Source organism: Pseudophryne corroboree, chromosome 2 (assembly GCF_028390025.1).
Source record: "Pseudophryne corroboree isolate aPseCor3 chromosome 2, aPseCor3.hap2, whole genome shotgun sequence".
Taxonomy (NCBI): domain Eukaryota; kingdom Metazoa; phylum Chordata; class Amphibia; order Anura; family Myobatrachidae; genus Pseudophryne; species Pseudophryne corroboree.
The window spans coordinates 487,143,238-487,168,361 of NC_086445.1; the positions used below are offsets into that span (position 1 = coordinate 487,143,238).

A 25,124-nucleotide genomic window follows, 5' to 3' on the forward strand; every position below is an offset into this window, starting at 1 on the left:
AGCAAATCAGGGCTAGTACCATTTCCTTTAACGATAGGGGAGGTACTTGAGTTAAGTGGTGGGAGACCGGTGGACAGGAGGTTTAATATCTCCAGTCCTCCTAGTTTGAAGCTCCACCAATACCATGTGGATAGGTCCCTATTATGTTTCAACATCTCCAATCCCCGAAAGCCGGGAAATTGGGAAGTGTCATGGAGTAACCAAACCATGACCTTTTCGCATAGAGCAGATAGAATGCCTACAGATACAGAGCTTGTACGCCACATATCCAGTAGAGGAAAATCTTTCCGGTATAGGTATACCTTAGGAAATAGGATTACTAGAGTTGGAGAGGTATCACCAGGATACTGTGCACATATCGTACAACCTGATACGTGTACTAAGCAGATGGAAGAATTAGGGTTAGGAGATTTCACATGGAAGGTGTGTAATATGGTTATGTCCTACTCCGTCCCATATGTTCTCCCCGATGATGCATATTTCATATGCGGGAGAAAGGCGTATAAGTGGCTTGCCCCAAACTCCGAAGGATTGTGTTATATTGGAAAAGTATTGCCTGAAGTAATGACTGTATCACATGACAAAATGAAAGACATACACCGGGTTGCCCAAACTCCTTATACTCATACTCATTACGAGCACATCGTTAAACGGCACCTGATAGAAAGAACAGAGCACCCAGCCTCTGACATGATCAGTGAATCCACCGGGATTCAATTCTTAATCGCGTTAGATATCACTCACACCGCTAGAGGAGTGTTGAATTATAAATACATTTCTGCGCTCGCCAATTTGTTAGATAATATCACTGAAATGTATGATGACACGTTTAGGTATACTGGAAGGGAACTTCAGGCTTACAAAACAGAACTAGTCCAGCATAGAATGGTTCTTAATTACCTCACAGCAGTAACAGGCGGATATTGTGTCACACTGGCAACACAATACGGCGTGAAATGTTGCACATATATTACGAATAGCACCGAGGACCCGGTCGAGGTCATAGACCAAAAGATGGACGATATTCTCCAACTAAAGTGGGAATTTCGCAGAAGACACAATCTCACCCTTGCTGATGTGAGTAATGAGCTGACTGGTTGGGTGTCATGGTTGAACCCGCGAAATTGGTTCTCCGGTTTAGGAGAATGGGCCCAAGGAGTTATAATGGATGTTGGGAAGTTTCTCCTATGTATCTTAGGTGTTATCATAACGATTGGTTTGATATTTAGATGCGGTCAGGCTTTAATGAGGTGCAATCATCGTACTAGGGTAATGAGTTTAAGGAGTGAGGAAACTGTAATTCCAATGGACTTGATTTATGACCCAAATGTAGAAACAATGATGTGATGAAAATGCGATTTCTACGGTCCGTTTCTTTCACCTGTTTTTCCGTTTCCTCCAAGGTAAAAGACCCACTTGGACGAGGAATTTGATGAGCCGATATACAGACAACAGATGGATTAAAGAAGAAGTTTTGACAACCTGAAACACAGATTTTGATGAACTATGCCATGGATCCCCAGTTTCCCTAGAAATTTTAAAATTACGCTAGCCCAACACTTTTGTAAATCTATGGACATTGACAGCTTTGCTCGCACCTTATGAGCAAAAGCACAAAGAAGACTGCATTCAAAAGACACCAAACAAGACCTCAATCGACGAATGTACATTTACCTGACATAGAATACCACCGCATTTACCGTAATTATGTCTTTTCTTAATTTCTACAACCCTCAGGTAATGACACACATAGTCGATAGGGAATACAGGCACAGATATCAGCAATCACATATCTCCCCCATTCATGTATCATCAACTAAAATGTGCTCCCCCATTTTGTTACAACCAAAGCCGAAAAGAGCTCGGTAAAGTTTGACAGCCCATCCACAGACCCGTACCACGGGATAAGAAGGAATTCAAATGTATACTTCGCAATACCTCGAAGCTTGATTTAAAACACGTACGGCACGATGATACATGACCCCCAAGCACGGATTCATACACACATGCTTCTGCTATCTCACTAGGTCATACCCTTTTCCTACCTTCTCCTCTCCTCCCCTACCCAACCATGTAAATGTATTAACCCCTGACATATATTTTTCTCTTTTGAAATGTTTTAGAAGGTGGCAGTTATTATTGACTGCCAAAGGGTGGACAGTCAAAGTCAGAAAAATATCTCTATGCACAGTACCATATTTGCACCTCACACAGGTCCGTGCTGCGCATGCGTACGCTCTCCCGTACGTGCGCATACTCACAGTCGCGGGCACCCGCAGGCGCACGGTATGCGTATTTACGGTAGAGTTTATGTGATCGTAGCGTGCGACTCAATCGTTACATATTTTCACTATATAATGTATTTTGTAGATCATGGTCCCTTTGATAGATTCTGAAAGTTTGGTTAATATAGAATGTTCATGAACAGAGAAATCCCTCTTTGTTTGATACGAAGGGTCAGACAGGAGTAATACAGTGGTGTTTAGTATCCATCGGAAGAATATTTAATTAGAAATATTCCGGTGTTGGTTTGAAGCAGATCAATCGCTCGTGCGAATAGTTATGGACATAAGAAGTTTATGAACATTTACTTTATTTGCACTTTATTACCCATGCGGCGGGAAACCCAGTTTCCCTCCCACCTGAGCTGTTGGAAATAGTCACAGCCCACCTGTATGAATCAACCTATGACCTTTTGTTATAATGCGAAGCCGAATTCCTGTGTCCAATGAACAATGAGATTGTAGGGACCATTGAATTGCATTGTGTGTGGGGCATAAATAGAAAGGCCGATCACATCCAGCTCTCACTCTTTAACGGTTATCATTGCTGAAAATCGGGAGCTGGATGTCCAGAGGCGCATGCGATCGTTTCCTTTGTGCGTAAGTTTTTCTCCGTAATCATACTGTTTCTCTCTTGTTATTATGGGCCATATCTCTCTCTCTCTTCTCTTTCTCTCATTTTTCTCTTAAACTTAATTGTATTGTATTTACTGTATAGTTACCTGGTTAGTTAGTCTATGTTATATTGTAGTGTATGATTTGTATTTGTATTAATTCTTTTGCAAGTATATCATTCAAAATATATATATATTAGGCGTTGGACCCTAAGCCTAGGTATCTGTGTATTTCTTATAGAGTTAAGTATTCTCAGAGCGTCGGTGACGCTCAAACTGCTTTCAAGCTAGTAAGGTTATACTGTGTTGCATTTATACCATATCACTACACAAAGGGTTTATTGCATAATACACTGTTTATGGTTTAGATATAAAGGTTTTACATTGTGAGCGTATGCGCCGCTGGTGATCTCTTCGTGGTCTCGAGCGGTCGCATCGCTATAGCGAATCATTACGGTAGTCGGCAGCCAATAGCGTGCCTGCCAGTGATCTCTTGGCCGTGAGCGAACGTAACGCTTGAGCGTCTCGACCACGGCTAAGCGATCGTTATGCAACGTGCGTACCCTTACGGTACTTCATACGTAGTTAGCGTACAGTGTTCTTAGACCTCATAAAGGGTATTATATACGATAAATATTTAGCTTTATCAGGGGGATTAGACCAGAGAGAGACGGGAGGGTGGGGGGGGATTAGGCCAGAGAGAGTGACAGAAGGAGGAAGGGAGGAGGAGGAGGGGGGTGTAGCGGCAGGGAAGGTTATCAGAGCAGATCTGATACGGAGAGGGCAGGAGGAGCTAGTCTGGGGGCAGTCTTTATTGCACAGGGGCTGGGGAAAGTGATCAGAGAACGGGCTGGCAGTTGGATCTGATGGGGTGGGGAGCTTTCCGGAGTCATCCCCCAACAGCACGCAGGCAGGCCAGGATGCACACAGAAGAGGAGCCATGGTGTCAGCAGTCCCATGGGAGCTGCCAGAGTCCAGATCCCAGACCAGACTGCAATAGGGTGAGGGGGGGCACAGAATGGGGTGAGCAGGGGAGGATAGCTTCTGCTGCTGGGGAGGGGTGGGCACAGAACAGACAGAGCAGGGAGGATAGCGGCTGCTGGGGAGGGAGGCCACAGAACAGACAGGGAGGATAGCTGCTGCTACTGAGAGGGGGGACAACGACAGAGATCTACTAATGCTGCTGCTGGGGAGGGGGCGCAGAACGGGCAGAGCATGGAGGATAGCAGCTGCTGCTACGGAGAGCCAGGGGAGAGGGGGACGGGTCAGAGAAGAACTACTGCTACTACTGCTGCTGCGGGGTTGGGGGCGCAGAATGGGCAGAGCATGGAGGATAGCAGCTGCTGCTACTGAGAGCCGGGGGAGAGGGGGGACGGACGGACAGAGAAGAACTACTGCTACTGCGAGGGTGGGGCGCAGAACGGGCAGAGCATGGAGGATAGCAGCTGCTGCTACTGAGAGCCGGGGGAGAGAGGGGGGGACAGAGAAGAGCTACTGCTACCACTACTGAGGGGGGGGGGGGGGGGGGCGCAGAACGGGCAGAGCATGGAGGATAGCAGCATCTGCTACTGAGAGCCGGGGGAGAGGGGAGGCAGAGAAGTACTACTGCTACTTCTGCTGCTGCGAGGGGGGGGGGGGGGCGCTGAACGCGGAGAACATGGAGGATTGCAGCTGGTGCTACTGAGAGCCGGGGGAGAGAAGGGGGAAGGGGGGGCAGAGGAGTACTACTGCTACTACTGCTGCTGCTGGAGGGGGGCAGGATGGGCAGAGCATGGAGGATTGCAGCTGGTGCTACTGAGAGCCGGGGGAGAGGGGGGGGGGGGGCAGAGAAGAACTACTGCTACTGGGGGGGGGGGAGCAGAACGGGCAGGGCATGGAGGATAGCAGCTGCTGCTACTGAGAGCCGGGGGAGAGAGGGGGGAGACAGAGAAGAACTACTGCTACTACTACTGCTGTTGGGGGCACGGGCAGAACGGGCAGAGCATGGAGGATAGCAGCTGCTGCTACTGAGAGCCATGGGGGAGTGGGGGCGGGGACAGAGAAAAACTACTGTCACTGCGGGGGGGGGGGGGGCACAGAATGGGCAGAGCATGTAGGATGGCAGCAACTGCTACTGAGAGCCGGGGGAGAGAAGGGGGGGGGGGGCAGAGAAGTACTACTGCTACTTCTGCTGCTGCTGCGGGGGGGGGGGGGGGCTGAACGGGGAGAACATGGAGGATAGCAGCAGCTGCTACTGAGAGCCAGGGAAAAGAAGGGGGGAGGGGGACTGATGAGTACTACTGCTACTACTACTGCTTCTGGGGGGGCGCAGAATGGGCAAAGCATGGAGGATAGCAGCTGGTGCTACTGAGAGCCGGGGGAGGGGGGGGGGGGCTGAGAAGAACTACTGCTACTGGGGGGGGGAGTAGAACGGACAGAGCATGGAGGGAGAGAGGGGGGGGGGCGGGGGACAGGGAAGAGCTACTGCAACTACTGCTGCTGTGGGGGGGGGGGGGGCGCAGAACGGGCAGAGCATGGAGGATAGCAGCAGCTGCTATTGAGAGCTGGGGGAGAGGGGGGGACAGAGAAGAACTACTGCTACTAGTGCTGCTGCGAGTGGGGGGAGAGGCGCAGAACGGGCAGAGCATGGAGGATAGCAGCTGCTGCCAAGAGCCGGGGAAGCGGACGGACGGGGGTGTGGGACAGAGAATTACTATGGAGGGTGAGGTAGTAGAATGCGGAGAGCCCAGGCAGGGGACCAGGGGTTGCACAACAGGGAGAGCTGCGGAGGGGGGAGCCACAGAGTGGGGAGATCCAGGCAGCGACAGAGCAGCCTAAGGACCCCCCGCACATCTTGTTTTACCAGTGTCTTGGGGAGGAGTGAAAGCCAGCACCGGGAGCCGGCGGGTGAGAGCGGGGGTAGACTGTGGGTTGAAGAACAAGGAGTGTCAGGAGAGGGGAGGCACAGAACGGGGACATCAGAAGGATAGCTGCTGCTACGGAGAGCCGGGAGTGGGGGAGGGATAAAGAACTGCTGCTACTGCTGGGTATGGTAGTCACTGTGTACGGGACGCAGCAGGTGTTTACATACTGGCTCGATAATAGGAAGCAGCCCACAGCTGTGTGTGGCAGCAGCTCCAGGAGGGAAAGCAGCAGCTGGGCATTCTTCATTTCTCAAGTTCTTGCCACTCCCATGTTGCATTGGGGTCAAAAATGAATAAATTAAGTGACGTCATCTGAACTGTCTCGTTCCACTCGCAGTGGACACTGAATAACTTCTTTTCAATTGCAGACCTATTAAAGTTTCTTAGGAAGCCCCCACCCTTCCCCAAAACATCCCTAGTTACAAAATATTGAATAACATACATACAGATAATTACTCTAGAAATCAAACAATTCCCTAGAGAGGTTGGTCATGTTTGTGCTCTCAAGTGAAGCCTGCCTGTGTACACCCCCTCCTGGCAGCTACTGCGCAGGCGCAACAAATTAAAATGCCCTATCTTTATAATGGGGCATATTTTACTAAATAAAAAAAAAACCTGTAACTTTCTGAAAAACCTTAACCCCAAAAGGCACTACAGTGGGACAAGATCTATCTAATAAAACAAACCCAAAGTCTTAATTCGCCCTCTATCCTGAGTTATGCCTTCCCAAAAATCTTCCCATAGACCACATTGGAAACGCTGACAAAAAGCCAAACAGGAAGTCGCAGAAAAAAACTGACAGTTTAAAATTTAGATTGTTCCCAATTACTAATTTTTAATTATTTTTCCCTGAAATTTGACAAGCAGCACCGGCTGACGATTGTACACGTTCATGCCAAATTTCAGCTCAGTACGTCTAAAAACATTTGAGGTGTAGCCCCTCAAACACCATGCCCCCATCTCAGAAGTTCCCTATGGGAGAATTCCGTTTGTTCAATTCAGCCTTAATATAAGGGCACGACCGTGCCCTTATAATTGTCTTTTGGTGTGGAACTACAAATCCCAGCAAGCCACCACTTTTACAGACAGAAGCATGCACGGATCTCACTGATCTGTGCATGCTTCTCCAAAAATCGCCAGTCTAAACCTGGTCTATTATTCTGACAATTTTTGGTAAGGTTTTGGGTGCAAGTGAAAAAATTGCATCCTATTACATTTGCAATTTTCAATGTGAAAACATCTCGATGCGATTTTTCACTTGCAATTTTTGGTATATGTTCAAATCTTTGCGATTTTTGGAAAATGTGCGAATTTGTGGTAAAAATCGCACATTTTCCGAAATCACACCCTACTACATTTAGCCTTATTTGTGATGTGTCTCCCCTCATTCACTTATTTCCAGTTCTCCTGGAGAACCTAAAAGAGGCAAACTGCAATAGGGTAAGAGTGATCACAGTGGCAGGGTCAACACAAGCGGCTATAAGGCAAATGTTTAATGTACTCATTTACACTTGCTGCATTGGGCTGCATTAGAAAAGTTGATTATGTTGTCACAGAAAACCTTGATAAAATGGTCTTTAGTAGCCTCAGTATATGGAGAAGTGAAATTTATTTTGTGTGTGTAGCACATAGTCTGTATGCTTTTTCATAATGCCTACAAACACAGTTGTGTCAACTTCTGGGTTTTAAAAGATTGTTAACTTATATTGCAAGCCAAGTACTTATTTAAAAATATTGTCTAAATGTAAACCTTTATCCTAATGGTCACATTACGTTAGGGATGTATACACATATATTGCACTCATGATCTATTTCTTTCCCTTTAAAATAAATGTATTTTATTGTATGACACAATATCATAATAAATACAGAAAGTGAGCTGTAAAAACATTGTACATTGTAGTGTGCAAGATTTATTTTTTTTGCATTACAAGGAAACAACAAAAATAAACAGAAATCCAATCACACACCAACACTATTAATGAAACATACAGTAAACGGGAAGCGATTAAAATTCCGCCAGTCGGTATCCCATTGGTCAGAAGCAACGCGGCGAGCGCAGCGAGCCCGCAAGGGGCTTTCTAGCGCTTGCCCCACTGCTGGCATTCTGGCGGACAGGATCCCGCTGTCGGGATCATGACAGCCAGGATCCCATGCGCCATCAATTAGTACAAATCCACAGTAAACAATAAATACAACAATTAAAAAACAAAAGTAATAATCTAAACCGATAATCCATTTTTTTTGGCACAACAAATAGCATATTGCAGGATACTTTGTATATATGTATATAACACAGACTGACAATTTACAAAATACAAATAGGATATAACCACAAATTGGTCCTTCAGCAACTATAGACCCCCACTCTATCACATCCAGTCACTGGCATATAGTTCGTCACATGCCTACACCAGATGGGCCACAGCATGGACGTTTGGCTTGCTCAAAGGACATTTTCATTGTCTTGACTGTACTACAGGGCCCTCATGTATACAATATAAATGCTATTTGCTATCTTTCAGTGTATTGCCATTATTTATGTGGTGCCTACAGAAAAAGATGTTTTAGAGAAATCTTTGATGTATTTATAAAGTAGGTTGCGTTTTACCCAAACAGTGCTTTTGCAATGGGGATGGAGTTAGAAATGTCTCTGCTAGTTGTTTACTTGCCTTTTATTTATTGTTTCGCAAAGGTTGGGGAGAAATCCATTTATGCCTCTTTTTCGTGCATTTCTTTAAATTTTTACTCAAGAACAGAGCAGAAGCAGTGATTTTAGTGATGGGAAATACAATTCGCTTTGATGATTAGTTAATTATGATCAGAGGCGTATCTAATGGGGGGTCGAGCAGGGCATGTGCCCTGGGCATCGTGGCAGGCCCAGCAGAAGAGGGCGCCGCCGACCAGGGCATCGTACCAGCTTGCCCGCCTACATCAATGTGCTGCTGATGCAGGATGCCTGCTTTGTGATAATGAGCAGCAGCAGCAGAGAGTAACCTGCTGACAGTGGGGGTCAGAGGAGCATGTGCTGAGCCCAGATTGGTGGAGCCCAGCACATGCTCATCTGACCCGAGTAGGGCGCGGGGCTACAGCGGCATCTTCTACAGCTCTTCTCTTGGGCCCTGGCTGGCAGCATGGAAGAGGAGGGAGCAGCTGCTGGAGGATACAAGTCATCAAGGTGACGGCACCTCTGTGTGTGTGCGAGACCCTGACTGCATGTGTCTCCATGACCCTCTCCCCCCCACCAGTGTGTGTCTCCATGCCTTCCTACCCCTCATCAGCAGTTTGTGTGTGTATGTACAGTATGTCTCCATGTCCCTCTCCCCCCACCAGTGTGCGTCTCCCACCAGTGTGTGTCTCCATGCCCTCCTCCCCCCCCACCAGCAGTGTGTCTCCATGTCCCTCTCCCCCCACCAGTGTGTGTTTTCATGCCCCCCTTTTCCCCATCAGCAGTGTGTGTCTACATGTACCCAACCCCACACCAGTGTGACTCCATGCCCCCTACCTCCGATCAGCAGTGTGTGTCTCCATGTCCCTCTCCTCACACCAGTGTGTCTCCATGCCCTCCTACCCCCCATCAGCAGTGTGTGTGTGTGTCTCCATGTTCCCCTCCCTCCGCCAGTGTGTCCCCATGCCCCCACCAGCAGTGTGTGAATCCATGCCCCCCTCCCCCTCCAGTGTGTGTCTCTATGCCCCACATCCCCCCCCCACCAGTGTGTTTCCATGCCCCCTCTCCCCCACCAGCAGTGTGAGTATCTCCATTCAACATCGCAGGGGGGCTCGTCTACCACATTGCGATGTTAATCGCATACAGTATGTTAGTACGTATGTGATTAGCATCGCTGCGGTAGGCGGCAATGTATTTTAATACATCCCGCCCTCTCTGGCAGAATGCCAGCACAGGGTGCTCAGGTGCAGTGCAGTCTCCCTGACAGCAGCAGCATGGGCTCCCAGCGCATGGGGGACACACAGAGACACAGAATGCAATTGCGTGTGCTGAATGACGACACAGGGGGAGGTGATGGTGTGCTGAATGACGACGCAGGGGGAGGTGATGGTGTGCTGAGAGATGTCGCAGGAGGAGGTGATGGTGTGGCCGAGAGATGATGCAGGGGGTGGTGATGGTGTGACTGAGAGATGACACGAGAGGGAGATGATGGTGTGGCTGAGAGACACAGGGGGCAGGATGTGAGCCTTGTTGAACCGCTGTTTCATGTTGCTGACCCTGTTAATATTCCTACACAAACAGGCATCTTCTGGACAATGGGATCTCCTATATGAATAGTGATTACCAACTGAAGACGCTGTCTGCCTCAGTGGACACAGTTCTTCAGAGGTTTCATATTGTGCGAAACCATCATACAGGTAAGTTGCATGTTGAATTGAAAAGAATGTTCCCAGTGGGATGTGAAACAGGTGGCGTGTCATGTTGCCACGCCCCATTTCCAGTGGGCACGTCCCTTCTGGTATGTGAACACACCCATTTCCCCCACACATTTCTTTATAAGGCTTTTCTTTCCTTTTTTTTTTTAGGAGAGGAAGGGGGATCACCATTCCTAATTTTACCCTGGGCTCCAAAAACCCTAGTTACGCCTCTGATTATGATCTAGTTCACTTACAATATCATTTCAGTTAGTTCACTTAGTTAATTAGTGCATTAATTCAGTGACGCTGGAAAACTGCAGAGAGAAGTGATTAGAAACATGGGCCCTCATTCCGAGTTGATCGCTCGGTAATTTTCTTCGCATCGCAGTGAAATTCCGCTTAGTACGCATGCGCAATATTCGCACTGCGACTGCGCCAAGTAATTTTACAATGAAGATAGTATTTTTACTCACGGCTTTTTCTTCGCTCTGGCGAACGTAGTGTGATTGACAGGAAATGGGTGTTACTGGGCGGAAACACAGCGTTTTCGGGGCGTGTGGATAAAAACGCTACCGTTTCCGGAAAAAACGCAGGAGTGGCCGGAGAAACGGGGGAGTGTCTGGGCGAACGCTGGGTGTGTTTATGACGTCAAACCAGGAACGACAAGCACTGAACTGAACGCAGATGCCGAGTAAGTCTGAAGCTACTCTGAAACTGCTAAGTAGTTTGTAATCGCAATATTGCGAATACATCGGTCGCAATTTTAAGAAGCTAAGATACACTCCCAGTAGGCGTAGGCTTAGCGTGAGCAACTCTGCTAAATTCGCCTTGCGAGCGATCAACTCGGAATGAGGGCCATAGATCGGCGGCAGGATGTAAAGGATTCTGAGATTGCTGGAGGTGAGGGATGCCGGCAGGTCTTGGACATTTTTTTTAAAAGGAGCAAGCACTTACAAGGCAATACCATGCCCTGTAAGTGTTTGCTCCTTTATAAAAACATCCAAGATCAGCCGACATCCCAGACCTCGAGCGCGATCTTGGACTCCATTACATCCTGCCGCTGTCTATTACACATATAGTAGGCACTAATACTAGCGCATTGGATGAATTATATACCTGTTAAACTGACGTATGTTCAATATGTGTGATAATTTTAAACATTTAAAAGGGCAATCACTTACACAACAAACTAGTAGTATCATGTTGATCTCTACAAAGTTAATACAATTTTATTAGATTTTACTGAATATGCAAGTGAGAAAGACCCAAATGCAGAGTATTATATAGTGTCTTTTAAAATACACTAATAAAAAAAAGCCCTCACCTTTGTCCCAATCTTTTTTAATTGCAACCATTAATGTAAGTGAATGCCCAATGACTCCACACACTGAACTCACTATGCTTATGCCTATAGGCTGTGTAGTGAGCTCTGAGATCCTCATCACACGAAATACTCAATCTACAGTATGCAGGTTATATGGGCTGGACAGGCATTTAGCGACAATACAAATAGGAACTTCTGCAAAAAGGGGTCAGAAACTGACCTTTTCTAATTAATTCAAGGTAAAAGATTACAGCAGGTTCACTATATTTGAACAGTTGTAAGATCTTGTGTATTAAAAGGTTCAGACTTCATAAGCCATCTACAATTTAATAATATACCAAACAGAGAAAATACAGATGGGACAAGCATCATCTTACAAGTGATTGTGGCTATACACTGTTCGTATGCCATGACTAGTGTGACAACGGGTGCGCGTGTACACTGTGTACACACACACACACAATCCATAGGATGGCATGGTGCACACGCTCCCGTGAATGTGAATAATCGCACACATGAAGCATACGAACGTGGCACATCTGCATCTGTACCTCTTACAATTTCTATTATATCCACTGATATGACATAATACATAATAGAAACATAGAAAAACCTAACAGAAAAAAACACACACACACACACACACACACACACACACACACACACACACACACACACACACACAAAAAACAGACTCAAGTAATAAAAAAACTTTAAATAGAACAATAACCAACGGTTCAGATTATGGTTTAGAAACAGGATTTGTCCCAACTTTGGTGTTGTGTGTCTGTTTGGTCTATCTGTATGTACTTGCCCTGCCTTCGAAAATATGCTCTCATAGCTAACCGAAGAGGCCATAATACACAATCACCATGTTGCCAATTGAAAAAGTCTTTGATGCATTACTTTTCAGTTCAATCCTTTGCTGTGTGTTATCAAAATCTTCCCATAATCATGAACTGGATTGTGAAGTCTGTGCGTCTTCCACAGGTGCAGTTGGAATTTCTTCTACAATTCTGTAACTGCATACTTAGCTTACTGGTCAAATTTACATACGCCACGTGAAAATTTAGCTTTCTCCTGTACCTTTTAAATCTCTGATACAAAAAGAGTTGTCTGATTCTTTAGCTTATTATCTTCCCGGTCTTTTAATCTTCTAGCAAGTTGTTCCTTCAGTGCTGTCACCGTTGATTCAATTTCTGCTGGTATTGCTTTACTCCATTTTCTTGTTCATTATTTTTACAAACAGGATCACATTTTGTCTAGACACAGATTGTTTATTTATAATTAAATTCCATTGTGACTCCTTGAAAAATATTCAGTATCTCAGTTGCTTTTCAGCAACTGTCCATTCATGGGATATCAAGTTAGTCAGTTCTGTGTGTAGCACAACAAAGGTTGCGCTACTCCATCCTTTACCTTAACCATCAAAGTAGAGTTACATCTATTAGGGATATCTTGGTAGCTCCATCTGTGTGTGTCATTCTATTTTGATAGGCCATGGAACGGTTTTGAAAAATACGACAACATCTTTCATTTTATTTATACAGGTTGAGTATCCCTTATCCAAAATGCTTGGGACCAGAAGTAATTTGGATATCGGATTTTTCCGTATTTTGGAATAATTGCATACCATAATGAGATATCATGGTGATGGGACCTAAAGCTAAGCACAGAATGCATTTATGTTACATATACACCTTATACACACAGCCTGAAGGTCATTTAATACAATACTTTTTCTAACTTTGTGCATTAAACAAAGTGTGTCTACATTCACACAATTCATTTATGTTTCATATACACCTTATACACACAGCCTAAAGGTCATTTAATACAATATTTTTCATAGCTTTGTGTATTAAACAAAGTTTGTGTACATTGAGCCATCAAAAAACAAAGGTTTTACTATTTCACTCTCACTCAAAAAGGTCCGTATTTCGGAATATTCCGTATTTCGGAATATTTGGATATGGGATACTCAACCTGTAATTATATGAAGGCTAGAAAAAGAAATTGCAGCTTGAACTACAAGTTCGCAACGTGCAAAACATGGTAGATGTTGCCAGTTGCATAATCTGTCTGTGATGACAGTAACTACTTAATTTTCTAGCCCCCACTCACAAACTGTGTATTTTCATTGCCTACACAGATTTTCATAACTGTGTCTTTCCTGCAATTCAAGGCATTCTTACAGAATTGAAAGCAGGTCACATTCTGAAAGAATAAAATGGGATGTGACAGAATTAAAATTTTGGTCACTCACAGAAGTACAACCTGCAACAGCTTCTTACAAGTTAAAACACACTTCCTGTAAAGTACTATTGTAGAGCTGCAAAAGCAAATTGCTACAGTTTTCCTAGTGGGAGGATTGTATCCTGGCCAAAAGTATCGTTTTTTTTTATTTTTTTCTCAACTCAAAATGAAGTGAACAGATGCCACCACTTATCGTGGCCCATGTTCTGAAGAGAAACCATATAGTACCACATTATATAGAAAGTTACAATCTAACTCTATTCCGACCTTCAAAACTGATCCTCCCCAGAGGCAGGAACAGCAGCATAAAGGACTCCACACCCCAAAGGCAGCACATCGCCACATACCAGAAAAGTGTTCCCCTGCAGAAGCAGCCATGAGCATCCACCGAACCCCACTCCAACGGTGAGGAAAGACAACCGCCACAAGAATCACGGGACCGAAGTCCGGAGGCAGGTTTCAGTGTCCAGGTCAGAGGCAGAAGTCAACGAAGACAGCAAGGCATCACACAGAGGGAAGTCAGGCAAGGGTTGTATGGACCCTGCACCTTCTGGACACAACTAAGGTCCACACTCACGGTAACCCAGTCGCCCGACCACAACAGAAGGCTTGAACAAAAACTCTGTGCCTAGCTGGAATCCGCCATCTAGGTAGGTTCAAAGGATGGAGTGTGACCATTGGCAGCCTTGGTCACTCTTGTTGGTTTTGTGCCGGGGAACACCTGGTAGTCATACAGGCCGTCAGTTCCAAAGGCCAGACTATGAGGGGGTAGATGGTAGTTCCAGGGCAACAAAGGGCTCCCTGAGGATAAGAAACTCCAATCTGTTTGCAAACTAAGAAAACTGAGAAAAAAGTAGCACAATGCGGGAAAAAGTAGCAAAACTGAGGAAAAGTGCAAAGCATGGGAATTAGGCCAGGCACCTTGTGCCATATGGCACATAAAGTATAGGTGTGTGATGATACATATGTACAGAGACATAATATAACCATTAAAAATAACGAGAAAAAAAAAATAGAAAAAAGGAAACTGCACTGTAGATGCCCACACTCTTAGCATAACTATCACCTATAACAGTGTCAGTTTTGACTATATAAATTGCAGTTATATTCATTTTATATATTCAAACACTGATTCATATACTAAAATAAAGTATGCTGTGACTTTATAGTAAAGCATGGCTGATATATATTTTACATTAAAAGAAAATTTTTATAAAATTCAAACTACTTATCAATAAATCATATTGTCCCTCTAATGATGTATTTGCTTGAGGTCTATGGAATACGACTCAATTTGATTGTGTGAAATGTAGAAGACACATGGTATGATCCTGTCATTCGGTGCTCCTCCAGTTTAATTACACTGCGGCCTGGTAATGCTGAAGATGACAGCACAAACGCACTTGTAAACATATAGTCGTTGCAAAAGGGTGCAGCAGCTGTGGGGGTCTTCAACAGCTGCACTCTGTACAATGGTGGTCCCTACCACAATCATGTCAGACTGAGCACAGTAAAACTGAAACAAGGGCCACTGAAGGACATACTGCATTACCAGGTCACTTCAGAAATTTAGCATTGAGACAATTTGTTCACAGAGTTAGGATTGTTATTCTGACCAGGTGAAATCTGAATCAAATCGAACCTGCAAACTGAAGAAATAATTTCTCCAAATTATCCTCCTTGTCTTCCTGGCTACGAATCTTGCTGCTCTCCTGAGACTGGTCTTCTCTTTCCTTGAGATGAACCCACTGCTCCTTATTCTGCATGCACTGTCTTTCTGAAATTGCTATAATGGGGAAAAACAATTAACACAAAATTGTTTATTAAATATTATACAAGATGCAAAAGTTTAAATCAGGAAACCTTTCTCTGGGATGCAGTTAAAATGCCGGCTGACGGGATTCAGAATACCAATGCCAGAATCTCAACAGCCGACATTATACCGGTGAACGAAATCCCAACACCTACCTGGAATTTCCACTCGGTTGGTGGGTCCATGCCTCCAACCGAGTGGAAATAGACCCTGTGTCCGGACCCAAAGTGTGGCGAGCACAGAGAGCCCGAGAGGGGACTCACGGCCTCGCTGCTGGGATTCTGGCAAACGGGATGCCTCTGTCGCTATACTGACAGCAGGTTTCCTCTCATAACAAAGGGGTTCTGAGTCTTTAAAAATTTGGAAGAATATGTGATTCTTATTACTGTACATTAAAGTACCATCTTGTGTTTAGGCTTTACAGATCCAGTGGCATAACTACATGGTGGCTAGACTGGCAAATGTCCAGGGGCTCACATTCTGAAGTGTGCCCACTCTGAAATCAGTTACTAAATATTGAAGACTGCAGCATTGTGTGTTTTACAGCTGCCGCTGCACTCAGGATGCGGCAGCACTCAGTTTCTCCTTCCTGTCTAAGCCTGCCTCCAGACTCCTCTGTATCTAGCCAATGGGAGTTTAGGGATGGGATTAAACAGTAAGGAGAACTGAAGCCGAGTGCTGCATCCCAAGTGCAGGCGTGGCTCTGAAACACAGTGCTGCGATCCCAGGGGTCAAATAGGAAGCCCACCTTGAGAGTTTGTCAGGGGTCTCCAAGTGTCTAGTTACGCCACTGTGCAGATCATTTATGTATGCGGTAAATTGACAGTCCGTACATACTGGCACTTTTTCAAGCACAAGATATAAAATACAAGAAATGCTCAAAGTCCATGTGGCAACTGAAAATGTATTATTTACTATTACTGAAGGGGATTCACTTTAGTAAATTACTAGACAATGTAGACATAGATTTATGAAGCCTGGCTTATGACTTCTAGCTGTTTGTTATTTAATGCATTTATAAATCTGACAACTGAAAACTGGAAGATTCTATAGTAATGCTGTATGCAGAGGTGTACTAATGCTTTATCTGTTAACATTTATCAGTGAACACTATGCTTATGAATCACTTCATTGGAATGCTTATTCAAAAAAGAATATGCATAGCCATCACAGTGAACGTACTCGGAACTATGGCTACAGAATTCACAAATTTTAGTGCCACAGAGTTCATTCTTTGTAGATCTTTTCTATCATTCCATCAGCTATTTTGCATATTGTACACAGATCACTGATTTACGTTATGGTAAGAACATACCGTTGATAACGGTATTTCTCCTAAGTCCACAGGATAACAATGGGATATGATGAAGCGACGGCGGATTTGCACCAATCGGTCAAAGCTTTCCGGCCTCCCAGCATGCAACGGGCCCGTCCATATATCCCTGCCTCCTGGCTCAGGCAAATCAGTTGTATTCCAAAGCTCAATGCAGGAGCATCATAGATAGCCCTAATCAGGCGATAAGAACACACATGCACACCCTTCCGTACAAGAAGGGAGAGGTTAGTGAGTAAAAGGATCCTCAAATCAGGTGCATCAGGGTGGGATCCCTGTGGACTTAGGAGAAATACCGTTATCAATGATAAGTTCTTACCATAACGTATATTTCTTTGGCAGGGTCCATAGGTTATCCACAGGATAACAATGGGATTTCCCAAAGCAATTTAGTGATGGGGACGCCCCTGACTGGACAGGAGAATCCTTCGCCCGAATTCAACGTCATGAGAGGTAAAGGTATCAATGGCATAATGTCTAATGAATGTGTTAATGGAAGACCATGTGGCTGCCTTACATATCTGTTCTGCTGAAGCACCACGTTGTGCTGCCCATGATGGACCTACCTTACGAGTAGAGTGAGCAGAGACATTAGCCGGAACAGGGAGATCAGCTTGAGAATATGCTTCAAAAATCATCATCCGAAGCCATCTTGCCAGTGTCTGTTTATCAGCAGGCCATCCTCTCTTGTGAAATCCGTAGAGAACGAAGAGAAAATCTGTCTTTCTGATGGCACTGGTACGATCCACGTAGATCCTTAATGCATGGACCACGTTCAGCGATGCATCTCCCGCAGAAAGGCCCGGTACCTGGAAAGCCGGGACTACAATTTCTAAAATTAAGGTGGAATTTAGACACCACCTTCGGAAGATACCCAGGTCTAGTTCATAGAACTGCTTTATCTGGATTAAAAAAAATCAGAAATGGGGAATGACATGATAAAGCCCCTAAATCTGATACTCTTCTAGCTGATGCCATAGCCAGTAGAAAGAGAACTTTACCTGTCAACCATTTAAGATCCACTTTATTAAGTGGTTCAAATGGGGCAACTTGAAGGGCTTTCAGGACTAGACTTAAGTCCCAAGGCACTATAGGAGGAACAAAAGGAGGTTGAATGCGCAGCATTCCCTGGAGAAAAGTATGCACATCCTGCAAGTTGGCAGTTTTCTTTTGGAACCATACAGTCAATGCCGCCACTTGCACTCTCAAGGAAGCCACCTTCAAACCTTTATCCATTCCTGCCTGAAGGAATGCTAAGACCCTGGAAACGCTGAAAGACTTAGGGTTCATTATCCATTCACTGCACCAACGAATATAGGTTTGCCATATTCGGTGATAAATGCGAGCTGAGGAAGGTTTCCTTGCTCTGAGCATAGTTTGAATTACCTGTTGTGAGAATACTCTTGACTTCAGGATAGAGGTTTCAAGAGCCACGCCGTCAAAGACAGTCGATCCAGATGTCTATGATAACAAGGACCCTGCATTAGTAGATCTGGACATTGAGGGAGCAGAAGTGGAGCATCCATTGACATTCTCTGCAGATCTGTGTACCAATGCCTTCTGGGCCAGGCCGGAGCTATTAGTATCACGGCACCTTTCCCTTGCTTTATCTTTCTCACCATCCTTGGTAATAGGGCGATTGGAGGAAACACATAAGCCAGATGAAAGTCCCATCTCACCGACAGGGCATCCACAAAGATCGCTTTGGGATCCTTTGTTCTTGACCCATATGCGAGCACTTTGTTGTTCAGATGGGATGCCATGAGATCCATCTCTGGCAACCCCCACTTGTCTACTAGAGTCTGGAAGACCTCTGGGTGTAAAGCCCATTTGCTTGCCCGAATGGCTTGTCGACTGAGAAAGTCCGCTTCCCAGTTTAGAACTCCCAGAACGAACACTGCGTACAAGGCTGGAAGATGAAGTTCTGCCCACTTTAGTATGTGACTTATCTCCTTCATCGCTTTTCAGCTGCGAGTTACTTCCTGATGGTTGAGGTATGCTACGGCCATCGCTTTGTCCGGGCAGATCTGGACTGGTTTTCCCCGAAGAATGTCTTTTGCCTGAATCAGTGCCATGTATATGGACCAAAATTCTCATATATTTATTGTCAGGCAACCTTCTTCCTTGGTCCATTGCACCTGGAAACACAAGCTTCATGACACTGCTCCCTAGCCCAAGAGACTGGCATCTGTTGTCAGAATTTCCCAATCTGATATCCAGAATTTCCCAATCTGATGGCTACAGACATCCCCTTGTCCAGATGGGATGTCTGTAGCCACCAGACTAATGACCTTCTTACTTCTATCGTAAGACCCATAGTCTGTGTTTTTATCATCTGATGCAATCCATTCTGTTTGGCAAGAATCAAACGCTGCAGAGGCCTCGAGTGGAATTGTGCATACTCCACCATGTTGAATGTTGACACCATCAAACCCATCACACGCATTGCTGCGTGAATGGATACCTTTTGACTGTGTAGCAAGTCCTGAATCCTTGACTGAACCTTGGATATCTTGTTCAGAGGTAACATTACTCTTTGAAGACTTGAATCCAGTTCGACCCTCTAGTGAGTCATCCGCTGTGACGGAACCAAAGACGATTTTGCCCAATTTATGAGCCACCCGTGCTTCTGCAGACACGTTATTGTCTGTTGCAGATTACATAGGAGTGTTATGTTCCCTGTACTTGGAACCCAGGAGATAGGGTGGCAGCAGAAGAGTTCCAAGTACAGATGCGTGAAGCTGCGACAGAACTGGGATACGCAGCAATACCTAACGGGAAACCCTGACTCCGCTGTCGTTCCCTAGTGGTCAGTTAACGCATGTGAGACTATGGTATCTTGGGCCCACGGAAGCCGCGTTTGAACAGGCGGATTAGGTCTGGCCGAACTCCGATGCCCCCTGTCTTAGTTGGTAACAAGGCGTTAACCGAGACAGAGAGAGAACAAGGGGAAAACTAACTAAGACAGACACAAAAGTGAAAGGGGAAACCACAGAAAATAATAAACTAATTTATGTGCGGCGCGGACGCCAAGAAAAACCTTAACCAATGTAACGCTGCCCAAATGCCAAATACGAATCCGTCGTAGTTCAGCAAGGACAACCATGCGGAAGCCTCTGCCAAAATGACTCGTCCAAAAAACAGATAACGAGAACAAGGCTTCAGCCGTAAGGTGCGGCAGAACTGCTACTCACGACACCACGGAAGCTGCGCGCAGGAAACGACAGGAACCCCAAGGCTTCAGACACCAGACCACTCCACTGGAAGAAAAACTCGGAGGACAACAGGAAACGATCCCTCAGACCGTATTCTGGAAACTGGAAACAGGACACTGGAGTACACAGCTGTATGCATGAACACACCAGAGGCAGGAAGACAGGCTCCACTGGAAGCTGCTGACAGTGACCAGGAACAAGCTTGCAGGAAGCTAACCAAGAACTGGAACATACAGGTATCATAACAAACTTCTATCACCGGCGCTGGACTGCATGGCTAGCTGGGTAATAAGGCGGCCAACAAGAGTACAAGAGAAATCCTGGCATGCAAACAGAAATATAACATAAAATTCATGAACCAACAGGAATGAACCACTGCTTGTTAAACTTGGTAAATACTCTGGGAGCTGTGGCTAACCCAAAAGGTAGGGCCTGGAACTGAAAATGCTGTTGGAGGATAGTGAACCGGAGATTGCACTGATGGGACAGTGCTATAGGAACTTGTAGGTAAGCATCCTGTATATCCAGGAATACCATATAATCCCCTGGCTCCATGGCCAAAATGATGGAACATAAAGTCTCCATGTGAAACCGAGGTACCCAAATGTATTTGTTCAGCACTTTGAGATTGTGAATGGGCCGAAATGACCCATTTGGCTTCTGAACTAAAAACAGGTTGGAGTAAAAACCCTGTCCTCGTTGTGCAGGAGGAACTGGAATGACTACTTCTGACTGAAGCAATTTCTGAACTGCCTCTTGCAAAGCCATGGCCTTCGTCTCTACCCGAGACGGGCTGGTACAAAAAAACAGGATTTTAATACCTACCGGTAAATCCTTTTCTCCTAGTCCGTAGAGGATGCTGGGTCCACTTCAGTACCATGGGGTATAGACGGTTCCGCAGGAGCCATGGGCACTTTATAACTTTTTAAGGGTGTGAACTGGCTTCTCCCTCTATGCCCCTCCTCCAGACCTCAGTATAGTAACTGTGCCCAGAGAGATGGACATTTCGAGGAAAGGATTTACTTTCAAATCAATGGTGAGATTCATACCAGCTCATACACCAACCATGCAGCACAACATGGCATACAACTTAACACATGACAACGGGCATGAACAATTGCAGCAACATGCTGAAAATAATAGTACCATAACACTCGTGAAACTACAAAACTAACAACTGCAGGTAAAGTACGCACTGGGTCGGGTGCCCAGCATCCTCTACAGACTAGGAGAAAAGGATTTACCGGTAGGTATTAAAATCCTGTTTTCTCATACGTCCTAGAGGATGCTGGGGTCCACTTCAGTACCATGGGGTTATACCAAAGCTCTAGTACGGGCGGGAGAGTGCGGATGACCCTGCAGCACCGATTGACCAAACTTGAGGTCCTCATCGGCCAAGGTGTCAAACTTGTAAAACTTTGCAAACGTGTTTGTCCCTGACCTACTCGGCAAAGTTGTAACACCGAGACCCCCCGGGCAGCCGCCCAGGATGAGCCCACCTTTCTAGTAGAATGGGCATTTACCGACTTCGGTATCGGCAATCCTGCCGTGGAATGAGCGTGCTGAATCGTCCCTCTGATCCAGCGCGCAATGGTCTGTTTGATGGTCTGCTTAGAATCTTCACCCAATCAAGCATGCAGGATAAACAGAGCCTCTGTTTTCCGAATCCTAGCTGTTCTTGCGACATAAATTTTCAAAGCTCTAACCACATCAAGAGACTTTGACGCAGTGAAGGTGTCAGTAGCCACTGGCACCACAATAGGCTGGTTTATATGGAAAGACGGGAAGAAATTGTTGGCGAGTTCTCAACTCTGCCCTATCTTCATGGAAGATTTCTGCTCTCTTGTGAGACAAGGCCCCCAACTGAGACACCCGCCTTGCGGATGCTAAGGCCAATAGCATGACCACTTTCCAAGTGAGAAACTTCAATTCTATCTCCTGTAGAGGTTCAAACCAATCCGATTGAAGGAATTGCAACACCACATTAAGGTCCTATGGTGCCACCGGAGGCACAAATGGAGGTTGGATGTGCAGCACCCCTTTCACGAACGTCTGAACTTCTGGAAGGGAGGCCAATTGTTTTTGAAAGAAAACTGATAAGGCCGAAATCTGGACCTTGACTGAACCCAATCTTAGGCCCGCATCCACACCCGCCTGGAGAAAATGGAGAAAACATCCCAAGTGAAACTCTTCCGTAGGAGCCTTCTTGGATTCACACCAAGACACATATTTTCTCCAAATACAGTGGTAATGTCTAGACGTTACTCCTTAGCTGGCCTGAATAAGATTGGGGATGACTTCTTTGGGAATACCCTTTCGGGCTAGGATCCGGCGCTCAACAGCCATGCCGTCAAACTTAGCCGCGGTAACTCTTGATACATGCACGGCCCCTGCAGCAGCAGGTCCTCGAAAAGAGGAAGAGGATCTTCTATGAGCAACTCCTGAAGATCTGGATACCAAGCCCTCCTTGGCCAGTCTGGAACAATGAGGATCGCTCGAACCCTTGTTCTTCTTATGAGCTTCAGAACTTTTGGTATCAGTGGAAGTGGAGGGAAGACAGACACCGACCGAAACACCCACTGTTGACACCAGTGCATCCACTGCTATTGCTTGAGGGTCTCTCGACCTGGAACAATATCTCTGAAGCTTCTTGTTGAGATAAGATGCCATCATGTCTACTTGAGGAACTCCCCAAAGACTTGTCACTTCTGTAAAGACTTCTTGGTGGAGTTCCCACTCTCCTGGATGGAGATCGTGTCTGCTGAGGAAGTCTGCTTCCCAGTTGTCCACTCCCGGAATGAAAGTTGCCGACAGAGCTCTTGCATGTTTTTCTGCCCAGAGGAGGATCTTTGTCACCTCTGCCATTGCCGCTCTGCTTTTCGTTCCGCCCTGACGGTTTATGTACGCGACTGCTGTTACATTGTCCGACTGGATCTGCACGGGTTGATCTTGAAGAAGATGAACTGCTTGTAGAAGGCCGTTGTAAATGGCTCACAATTCCAGAACGTTTATGTGAAGACAGGATTCCTGACTTGACCATTTTCCTTGGAAGCTTTTTCCCTGTGTGACTGCTCCCCAGCCTCGGAGACTTGCATCCGTGGTTACTAGGACCCAGTCCTGAATCCCGAACCTGCGTCCCTCTAGTAGGTGAGAACTGTGTAGCCACCACAAGAGTGAAATCCTGGCTTTGGAGGACAGGATTATCTTCTGGTGCATGTGTAGGTGGGATCCGGACCACTTGTCCAATAGATCCCACTGGAATACTCTGGCATGGAATCGGCCAAACTGTGACAAGGGTACCAGGACAATGACCTGATCCTCACATAATTTTAGAATAGCAGCTGTTACTACTTCTCTGTCTGGAAGAGAAGCTGGCAAGGTCGATTTGAAAAATCGGCATGGGGGGACATCTTGAAACTCCAGTTTGTATCCATGGGACACTATTTGCAAGACTAATGGGTCCAGGCCAGATTGAACCCAGAGCTGACCGAAAAGTTTCAGATGTGCCTCCACCCGAGCGGACTCCCGCACGGGAGCCCTAGCGTCATGCTGCAGATTTGGCAGAAGCAGGGGTTGATTTCTGCTCCTGCGTTCCTGGAGATGCTGTGGACTTTTTTCCTCTGCCCCTCCCTCTACCTGCAAAGAAAGGGGAACCTTTACCCTTTTTGTATTTGTTGGGTCGAAAGGACTACATCTGAGAGTGATGTGTCTTTTTTTCCGGCGCAGGAGCATAAGGCAAGAATGTCGACTTACCTGTGGTAGCCGCAGAGACTAAAGCATCCAGCCCATCTCCAAACAAGGCCTCACCTTTATACGGGAGAGCCTCCATATTTCTTTTGGAATCTGCGTCAGCATTACATTGGCGAATCCACAACGCCCTCCGAGCTGAGACTGCCATGGTAGCGGCTTTTGAATCCAAGAGCCCAATATCTTTCATGGCTTCTAGCATATATGCAGCAGCGTCTTTAATATGACCTAACGTTAGGAGTATCTCGTCTCTATCTATCGTGTCAATTTCAGACCATTTTTCGATAGCAGTACTTACCCACGCACAAGCAATGGTGGGCCTGAGTAGCGTACCATTGGCCACATAAATAGATTTTAACGTAGTCTCCAACTTGCGGTCTGCCGGCTCCTTCAGTAAAGCCGTCCCAGGTGCAGGGAGAATCACCTTTTTTAATTAAACGTGACAGGGCACTGTCTAGAACGGGGGAGGAGGGTGGGGAAGGGATAAGCAACCTGAATTCTTTTGGGAATCTGAAATTTATTTTCAGGGTTTGCCCAAACTTCCTCAAAGAGAGTATTTAGCTCGTGAGGAGGGAAAGTTACATTAATTTTCTTTTCCTTATAAAAATAAGCCTTCTCCTGAGGTAAAGGAGGGGCTTCCGTAATTTCCAAGACTTCCTTTATAGCAACAATCATGTATTGAATGCTTTTTGCCAATTGAGGACCTATTCCCCTTGAATCACTAGTGTCGACACAGGAATCAGAGTCCGTGTCGGTATCAGTTTGTACTATTTGTGCAAATGGTCTTTTATGCGACCCAGAGGGGTTGCCTGCAGATGAAAAGGCAGAACTATGAAAAATCACATCCTCCACTGATTTTCTCCAGTTTTCTGCATGAGACTCAGACTTATCCAATCTCTTACTGATATGATTCACACTATCGCGTAATTCTTTCACCCATTCAGGCTCGTGGTGTGCCGGCAGTGCCACCACATTACAACTCTGTGTCCCTAAAATGGCTCCCTCAGGGGAAGAGCTCCCTGCCTCAGACATGTCACACACGTGCACAACCACACCACAGACACTCCGGGACTTATAGGGGACAGACCCACAGTAAAATCTGTCAGAAGGACACAGAAGGATTTGCCAGCTCACAACCCAGCGCTAGTGATAAAAAAAACCTGTGTAACACAAAACAGCCCACAGACCTCTAGCGCTTTTATACTGATAAATACACAATACAGCACCAATTTATACTGTGCCCCCCCTGTTTTGCACCCTGATACTTGTTCA

The 25,124-nt window shown here is 45.8% G+C and overlaps 1 protein-coding gene across 9 annotated transcripts in view; it reads right to left on the bottom strand.

Annotated features, from left to right (window-relative positions):
- TEX14 (testis expressed 14, intercellular bridge forming factor) overlaps nucleotides 1–25,124 on the bottom strand; it is a 739,191-nt gene that overhangs the window by 161,248 nt on the left and 552,819 nt on the right. For 7 of the 9 annotated variants that reach the window (XM_063953894.1, XM_063953893.1, XM_063953892.1 and 4 more), the window contains one exon: nucleotides 15,387–15,530. The exons of the other annotated variants lie outside the window; for them this stretch is intronic. In XM_063953894.1, coding sequence (XP_063809964.1) covers nucleotides 15,387–15,530 — 144 coding nt within the window. The remainder of the gene's footprint in view (nucleotides 1–15,386; nucleotides 15,531–25,124) is intronic. 9 annotated transcript variants of the gene reach the window in all.